The sequence below is a fragment of the Suricata suricatta genome, chromosome 10 (genome assembly GCF_006229205.1).
Source record: "Suricata suricatta isolate VVHF042 chromosome 10, meerkat_22Aug2017_6uvM2_HiC, whole genome shotgun sequence".
In the NCBI taxonomy this organism is placed as follows: domain Eukaryota; kingdom Metazoa; phylum Chordata; class Mammalia; order Carnivora; family Herpestidae; genus Suricata; species Suricata suricatta.
Window position 1 is genome coordinate 136,216,047 of NC_043709.1, and position 9,234 is coordinate 136,225,280.

General features: G+C 56.8%; 1 protein-coding gene across 4 annotated transcripts in view; it reads right to left on the reverse strand.

Annotated features, from left to right (window-relative positions):
• Positions 1-1,116: 1,116 nt before the first annotated feature.
• Positions 1,117-9,234, reverse strand: part of WDR37 (WD repeat domain 37) — a 52,131-nt gene continuing 44,013 nt past the window's right edge. For all 4 annotated transcript variants that reach the window (XM_029955355.1, XM_029955354.1, XM_029955353.1 and 1 more), the window contains 3 exons: positions 7,452-7,586; positions 6,894-7,008; positions 1,117-3,726 (listed from right to left, as the gene is read on the reverse strand). In XM_029955355.1, the coding sequence (XP_029811215.1) occupies positions 3,595-3,726; positions 6,894-7,008; positions 7,452-7,586 (382 nt within the window). In that variant the 3' untranslated portion in view covers positions 1,117-3,594. The remainder of the gene's footprint in view (positions 3,727-6,893; positions 7,009-7,451; positions 7,587-9,234) is intronic.

Below are 9,234 nucleotides of genomic sequence, written 5' to 3' on the forward strand. Positions count from 1 at the left end.
AGCTTCTTCCCATCTTCATATGGGCTATATGTCACACGCCGCATGTAACAATTCAAGGGTTCCTAACTGCTGCATGTAACTACTCATTAAGGGAAACCAGAAAATTCTACGCAGGGAGACACATCTTACTGGCATTTTGAAGAAATTATAATAGAAGTTTTGCCTTTATGATTTTTTAAAATATTTAAGTCATCTCTCCACCCAGTGTGGGGCTCGAACTCACAACCCTGAGATCAGGAGTCACCCACTCGTCCCACCGAGCCCGCCAGGCGCCCTGTCTTCTCAATCCTTTATACCAACACGTGAACTTTCAGATGTAACTGAAGATGTAATTGTGAAATTCAGACACTAACCGCACATCTCTCCAGGGTAAGGGAAGAAAGAGAAAGAGTCCGTGAGCTCTGCCCCCTGAGGGCAGACAGAAGGCGGTGGCCCGACCAGGGTGAAGAGGGGCCAGGGCGGGCCGGGGCCCCTCGCGGGGGGAGCGCGGACGAGCGAGCAGCCAGTCCCCACAGACCGAGCAGAGCCCGCTCTCTGTAAATGCAGTTTCTAAAGAACTTCTGAACAAGCTTAACTGTAGTAAGAACAGGACGTGCGTCTCACGGCGCCTCGGAAACACTGACAGCGCCTGCCCTGGACCAAACTGTCACCTCCCGCCAGAGACTGCCGGGGCGGCGAGGCCGGAGCGTCACCTACCGCGAGCCGCACGCCCAGGGAAGAAACCGAACACCGCGGACCTCTCAGGTCTACAGCTGAAACTTTCAAGTGGGCAACACTACAACTTTCACCAAAGCAAAACAGTAAGAAAATAAGTGAAGAACACGGGGCACCTGCGGGGCACCTGTGGGGCACCTGCGGGGCTCCGTCGGTTAAGCATGGACTTCGGCCCAGATCGAGATCTCCCCATTCAGGGTTCGAGCCCTGCATCAGCCTCTGTGCTGACAGCTCAGAGCCCGGAGCTGCTTCCGATTCTGTCTCCCTCTCTCTCTGCCCTCCCCACACACATGCTCTGTCTCTCTCTCTCTCTCAAAAATAAATAAAACATTTAAAAAAATTTTTAAGTACCTAAAAGAGTAAAAAGAGACTCCTAATAACATAAAACTTACACAACAGTGATTACAGAACTTGGATCTTTAATGACTTTCATATGGCAATGAAGACATTCAACACTTAAAAACAATTACACCAACACAATAAAAACACTTGCTCTACACAACACTTATAAATGCATACATTTCCCCCAAAGAAACTTGGTTTTTCACAGATTTAAGCAACAAATGATTTACATCCGATTCTTCAAATTCCAAAATATGTACACAACTTTTGTCTCCACAGAAATCGATGTGCAGTGGTTGAGAAGAGTGTTTTGTCCAACAACGTAGTTCTTAGGAAATTTTCTATCAGTGACCACACATTTTCCTCCCATTAAATGAAATTCTGGACATGTGAGCACACAGAACAAAACCACTCTCGTTTCCAAACACGATTTCAGATGAGGTCATGTGTGACTGAGCACAACTTAACTTCAGCCACACAAGCACATACATGCACATGGACTCACGCACGCATGTGTGTGTGCACACACATGCGTGCACACACACACACACACACGCACGATCCCAAATCTCCATGACTCCTGGAGACACCACCACGAAGGCCACAGCAGCAGCTGAATGGACGCATGTCAAAGGACGCCGTGTTGTGACAGGAGGGCGTCCTGCCTCGTGCCCTCGTGGAGACGCGGGGACACGGGAGCAGCGAGGTCGGGGCTGCCGACGGCCACAGAGGGCGCTAGTCTGCAGAGACTAAGTGGCCGTCAGAAATCTTTATTTAAAAGCTTCCGATTTTTTTAATCCAGCAGAGATGTGATTTGTAAGTCGGATTCAGCAGTGTTTGTAGATGTTCCTGACAATGACTCTAAGACACCCAGACATTCAAATGGAAACCAGGAGTGTGGAGGCACAGCCTGGCAGCCAAGGTCCCCGTGCCCGCCACTGGAGGTGTGGTGCCCTCAGGCGGCAGGGGCCGGGCACCCCAGGCAGATGCCAGGCTTCAGAGAGGGCGGTGTTCCGCAGCCTGTGCTGTGCGTCCTCCAGGCGCCGGCCTCCGCCATGGCCATGACCATGCCTGTACCGGGACGGGCCTCTCCTGCCCCTTCTCCCCTCCAGACCGCGTCCGTCATCTCAGAATCGTTCCAGAGAATTCAGCGCTGGAATTCCTAATGAGCTACCGCACAAACCAAAGGAGCCTCAGGTGAGGCGCGCTCACTCAGGACCCGGGGCGGCCGGAGCTCTGCCGACGCCACCAGCTGTGCCCGCCAGGAGCAGGGTGCCCGTGATGGTCTCCGCTGTCACCCTCTCGGGCCTCTCCAAGCGCACGCATCCAAAGGATGAAAAATAGGAGGGCAGTACGCACAGATGGCTCTTTATCAAAACAGTGACTGAGCAAGAAACACAGACTCACAGGTAGCAGACAACAGGGAGCCCTAGGAAGGCAAGAGCGACGGGACCCCCGGGAGGGGCGGGGGGTGGAGGGCACAAGGGGCCGACGGCCAGCCTGCGAAGCGTCGCTCCCGCCACGCCTGCCAGCGAGCGGGAGAGCCCGGACCTCAGGACACGGCCGCTGCGACCGCCCGGCCCTCGGAAGCCGGCGCCGCCCGGGGTCTCCAATGCGCTGCTCTGAGGTAGTACGCATTTATTTGCATTGTTGGCTCTCAAACACCACCGAGGAAGGAACCCACTGAGAAACACGCAGGCCCGAGTGCAGGAAATAAATAAGGTTCTGTGTTCAGGTGGCGGGCAGGGCTTCTTCAAAAGGCCAAGTCACATTCACTGGGTAAGTCATCTGTAACTTCTAAAAACCGTTTATAACCATGGCTATAAACTAAAGTGCTTTAAATTTTGCTTAGTATCTGAAATCAGTGACTAGAATCACATTTTTTAATTTGCTAATATGAGACCTCAGGAGATTGAAATGATCTTCTATAAAAAGAGCAGAAACTTTTTCTTTTCAAAAAAACTCTCCGATTGTAAAGACGGTGTTCTACTCTTGTTAACTCTAACGTCCAGATTAAGTTTCACGTAACAAGACAGAACGGAGTTGCAGCTAATTACACACGGCGCCCGCTAACGCCGCACACAGAAGGACCCAGGAGGCCCCCAGCGCGCCCGCCGCGCGGGGTTAGCCAGTGCGGGGGCAGCGCCGTGACCTTCCCGGCACACGGCACACGTGCATCCTTATTCCAGAAACGCCGCACTCCACTTGTGCCTCACAGTAAGTACGCGGGTTCACATTTAACTCACGCAGACCTAATGCCCTCTGGTCAGCTGTCACACGCGGCAGCTCCCGGCACGCGCCGTGCTACGGGGGAGGGGCTCCGTCCCCGCGGGCACAGGGGGCCGCACACACGCAAGACGGAAATAACACATATGACCATACGTTTTGCTGTACATTTCATGCAAGCTGGGTACAATGAGCAAAGAACATACAAATCACCCTTCTCAGGGCCCGACTCTCAGAAAAAGGGCTTGCCAGACAGAAGGCGGCAGCAGTCCGCAGTCCAGGCGCAGCACGGCCCTGCGGGGCGCCGCGGCCTCACTTCTCCTGCAGCAGCGCGGGGATGTTGATGTTCCAGCCAATGGCCTGCCTGTCAAACCCGCAGGTGAACAGATTGCACACGGGGTGGTCCTCGCTCCACGCCGAGCAGCACACCATTCTCCTGTGGCCCTGTTGTCACACAAACCAGAGTTAGGATGCTCCTCCCCAGGCACACGTGCGAGAACACTCAGCCAAATGAACAACCGCACAACTCAAAGCGATGGAGTTGGGAAAAGAAAACCAGTAAGAGGAAGCATTCCTCAACGTGAGCCGCCGACAGTGCGCGGCCGCGAGCTTCCAGCGACGTGGCGCGGAGAGGCCGCGGCCAGGCCAGGGCGTCGGCACACGTGACCCAGAGCGTCTTGTGATTCTTCAATAAAATGAGTCAGATTATAGGCAGGGGAAAATACATGATCGACCTGAAGATTTTTAATGAGGCTAGATAATATTTGGGAATAAAATAAATGAAATCCATTCAAAGACCTCAAAGACCATTTTAACAAACAGTTGGCTCAGGTAATAAAGGGGCCAGAAAAATATATTTGGTACCAAATGAAACAAGGATAGAATAAATGACCTTTGAATTCCTGCTATCTTCAGGAAGTCCAGCTACATATCAGAAGGCTGGAGACAATTACTGCCAGTAGTAGCAAAGTTTCTTCCACGTGAGGCACCCAGTGTATGTGTGCAGAGACACAGCACTGCCTCAGCACACGTGAACACGTTTCCAGATTAACGTGACCACGGTCCAGTCCCCTGTAGTAACTACACCTTCACACGATGAAGTACCCAAAAGAGAATTAAGGAAAGCTGACAGAAGTTCCAGCAAGTAAAACAAACACTCAAACGAACGGCACAGGGGCGCCCAGGTGACTAAGCTGGTTGAGTGTCAGACTTAGTTTTGGCCCAGGTCATGATCCCACAGTTGTGAGATCAAGCCCGACATCGGGCTCTGCGCGGACAGCATGGGACCTGCCTGGGACTCTCTGTCCCTCTCTCTCTCTCCCCCCCTCCCGCCCCTCCCCAGCTTGTTCTCTCTCTTTAAACACACACACACACACACACACACACACACACACACACACGAACGGCACAAAAGCTCCCTGGTAAGGCATCCACGTGTGGAAAGTGCTATGTAGAGAGAACAGAGAACACAGCAGTTCACAACACAGGGTTTCAAGAACAATCTTCTAAGCTTCTTTGTGAAGAACCTCAGGAAAAAGAGTGAAGGACACATCTGTTCACGACAATAAGACCAGGACTCCGCACAGGAGCCAGGGACAGATGGCCAGTCAGCTCCAGGCGCCCCCCACAGACCCCCTCGGGCCAGGTGCTCAGGAGGGGCGCGGCAGGGCCAGCCCGGCATGCATGGCCGGCGAGAGGGCAGCTCACCCAGGACCCCGCTGGAGGCCGCGTCCCGCGTGCACCGACGCCTGCAGACGCGACGCGCCCCCCTCGGGTCCCAGCGCGCACGCCGTGGCCAGTGTGCCTTCCGCAACAGCTCACGCCGCGCTGCGCCCGGAGCCCGGCCCCTCGGCCGTGCAGCGCTCTGGAGGCTCGCCTGCATGAAGCCCACTGTGGGAAGCACCACCCGCACTGCCCCCGGAGGAGAGCGAGTTTGCGCTGTCGGCCACCTCCACTCTAGCAGCCAAGTTCAAACCGGGTTGCTGTTTTGTCTTTTCAACGTCTGTGGGCGGACAGGAGCAGGGGCGACATGAAGCAGGGACCGCGGCTGTGGCTCCGGGACACCGAGCCCAACCCTGCCGTCTTCTATCTGGGGGAGCGTTCCAAGTTCGTTCATCAACTGTAAAAATAACTCTGTGCGACAGCGCTTCCAAGCACCGCGAATCCTACAGGCTCAACAAGGCCGCGCGTCCACAGGTCCCCAGCAGGACGGCCCCCGCGGGCGAGTGCCACCAGAGCCCCTCGCGCTCACGTCTCCTCGGGGAACCGCTCTCCCAGCACCGAGGTCGTGTGTGCCCGACCCGTGTCTCAGGCGCCACAGGCACCACACGTGGTAGGGACGCCCAGCCGGGACTCTCTGCAGGCGCCAAGCTGGAAACCTTCCCGGGGGGTGTGGGGCGCTGAAGCCCTGCCCAGGCGCTCCAATTTCACAAGCACTCCATGAAGCTCAAAATGAACTTCAGGCAGTAGGCGTGCAAGCGCAACAGGGGCAGCCGGTGGACCACGCTGCGCTGCGGGCAGAGGCCTGTCGAGGGGAGCTGGCGCCACACGGTGGTGCTGCCTCATGGACAGCAGAACCCTCTGTGTCAGCCTCTGAAGTCACTTCAGTCCACAGCCCCCAGCGGCAGGGCTGGCCTGCGGTCACACACCACAGAGCGAGGTTTTGCACAAGAGGACACGGGGCACACCCACAGGGGCCGGCAGAACCGCGGCCGTGCAGCAGCAAGGGTGGTGGGCGCTGGGGCACGGGCACGCTGACGGCGGCATCCAGGGCCGCGCAGACTGGCTCGCCCACACGGCCCTCACACTGGCACACAGAGAAGGCCACGGGAAGCAAGGGAGGGGCCAGGGGGTGAGGCTCGGGCACGCACTGGGCCTGCAGAGGGGCAGCCGCAGCGATGGGGGTGGGGGTGGCGGGGAAGGGGCGTAGGGGGGGCTATTCATCACAGCAACACCCACTGGCCCACAGGAGACACCGGGAAGCGTCTGAGCCCGGGCTCCCCGGTGGCGCGCAGGTGCCGCGCATCAGCAGGTCTGAGCTGCAGCCACGCCAGGAGCACCACGCTCCCCGTCTGGGCTGACCCGCAGCGAGCTGCATCTTGACAGGCTTTTCCCGCCCTGCACCTGCCAGGGAAAGGGCGCCCCTGGGCAGATCCTCTTCCAAAAGAGGCCTTGCATCTGCGTGAGGGCGCACACTTCCACCTGCCGAAAGGGGAGGCTGTGCTGTCGTGGTCGAGACCACCAGCACGCACGCCCTCTGCTCCCCATTCACTAGGGCAGAGCACAACATCTCATCTAAGTTCAAAAACACCGACACGCTCAGTTTGGGTCCTGGGGACCGCTTTTGACTTTAAATTTTATATGAGTCCTAAACACAGATCAGGTATTTTCGGTATAATCTAGCATCCAAAGACATAGGAAAATGAGAATATAGCATCTCTAATATTCTTGTATCGATCAGTTATTAACAGGACTCATCTCAAGCGTATCTGGATGAGTCAAACACTCGGGAAAACCAGCAGAGGAGAAGCGAGGGGGGCTGGGCGGGAGCCAGAGCCAGGGCGGGGCGGGGGCGGAGCCGGGGGCGGAGCCAGGGGCGGGAGCACACTCACCTGCCGGCTGCTGCGGGGGAGCCGCGCCAGCCGCACGCCTGACATGTCGAACAACCTCACTTGCCGGTTGTCGTGCGGGAGGGCGATTATCTTCTGGCCGACGCACACGTTGATCCTGCGGAGGAGACGCGGAGGTGGGCTACGGAGGCAGCAGCCGCAGAGCGGCACGCAGCGGGCGGCCGCGCCCCTCACACCCGAGGCAGACCCTGTGTGCTCCCCGCCTGCAGCGCGCACGCGGAGCCCGAGTCACTCACTCGTAACGCACGCTGTGGCGCCGCGACTCAGGTGCGGCCCCACGGCACCTGGCCACAGGTGACGCCTTCTCCTCCTTCCAAGGGCACCGCCCTGGCCGGCCTGATTTCATACTTACGTGTCAGCACATAGCGGTTACTAAATTTGCATGAGGATCAATAAAAAAGTGTCCTTCCCGACCCCCTGGCAGAAAATATTTCCCTGAAGCCTAAAGCACTTTTCTGGCGCTCTCTGAATCACCACACCTATGTGAACAACACTGCGAGGCACCCCGCCCTCCCAGGAGTGACCAGCAGCCCCCCTCACCTGTTGATGGCAGAGTCTGTGCGAATAGTGGCGATGGGCGATCTCATGTTCCTTAAGTCCCAGACCTTCACAGTGCGGTCATCGCTGCCCGACACGACGTTATCTCCCACAGTGAACACAGCCGAGGTCACGGTGCTACGAGTGAAGGACACAGGTTCAGAAGGTCATCGGGAAGTGCCCGTCCTCTCCACCCACGTGATGAGCACACAATCCTGCTGCCAGAGACCGGAGAGGCAGGGGGAGAGGGTGCTGGAGATGTGAGGTGGGCAGCTGTCTCTGACTCCACTAACTCGTGCTCACATCTCCCTGCGAGTGTAAACACAGTAAGATTAGAAAATTACAGTCCATTCTACTCAGTTCTGCCTTCTCAGGCAACGGAGCAAAGAGAAGCTACCAGAAGACATGGATTAGATCGAACCTGCCAAAATATCTATATATTTGTGCCCGATAGCAGAAAATTAAAAGAAAAATCCATCCCAACTTTCAGTTTAATCAGAACATTGGAGAGAATCCTATTCCTTTAACTCAACAACCACCACCAACACCAATTAAAAAACGGGCAAAGGATTTAAACAGACCCGTCTCCACGGAAGATCCACAAAAGGCCAAAAAGCCCAGGAGAAGACCCGTTACTAAGCATCAGGAAAACGCAAACCAAACCACAGCATCCCGGCTCCCACCCGTTAGCATGCCGACCAGCAACAAAACAGAACACAAGTGTTGGGGAGGACGCGGAGAAAATGAGCCTCATGCCCTGTCGGTGGGAATGAGAACTGGCGCGGCCGCCGTGGGGGGCAGTGCGGAGGCCCCGGCAAAGCGCCCTGCGACCCAGCAATGCCACCGCTGGTCGCACATCCCCAGGAAATGAGATCAGTGCACCCCCACGTTCACTGTTTACAGCAGGCAGGACGTGCAAACCACCTAATGTCAGCACAGGAACATACATATAAATAAGATGATCTTGGTGGGCCGTAAAAAAAGACGGAAACCCTGCCCTCTGTCATCTCAGGGATGAATGTGGACACCGTGCTGAGCCAGGCAGTGAGCCGCTGAGGGGCCTCCGTGCGATGCACAGGGAGGTAAGCCCGGACTTGGGGCCGAAGGCCCATCGAACCCCGTGTCAAACACAAAGAAGAGCATGGAGGCCAGGACGAGCTCCGAGGGGGCTGTGGCCAAGTGGAATTTCGGTGAACATTCTGCTACGTTAATAAAAAAAAGTCTCCACAAAAGACCATCTCACCTCATGTTAATGAAATGCTGAAAGACATTAGGTTTTTAATAAATCACCGTCCTGACAGGTACTGCAGGGCATCAAAGGGAAAGGCTGGCGCGGGGGCCATGGCTGCAGAGGCACCCTCGGACCCGGGTCCCCCCGGGGGAGCCCGCCGCCCCACGGCCGCTCGCTGGAAGAGCTCAGACTCTGCCGCACGCCAACCGACTCATTTGTCTTGTCGCCGGGAGCAGCCGGGCGTGGGCCTCCAGCTGACAGGCACTACCTTCTCGCTGCACACCACTGCCCGGTCTGGCACATTCCGCTCCCTCCGTGGGTCTCAATCAACGGAGAGACTGTAATGCTAGCACTCCTCATTAGGACTAACAGCTGCCTCCCCAGTCACACAGAGGCACAAAGCCGCGCTGCAGAGCAGTCTGCCGGCATCTCACAGCCACGGGACACAACGCACGATGTGGAAGCGCTGAGGCAGCGCGCGCCCCTGGCCACGCGTCAAGGCCGCCGGCAGAGCCCCCGCGCCTCGGCCTCCGGACGGCGCGCCCCACACAACGA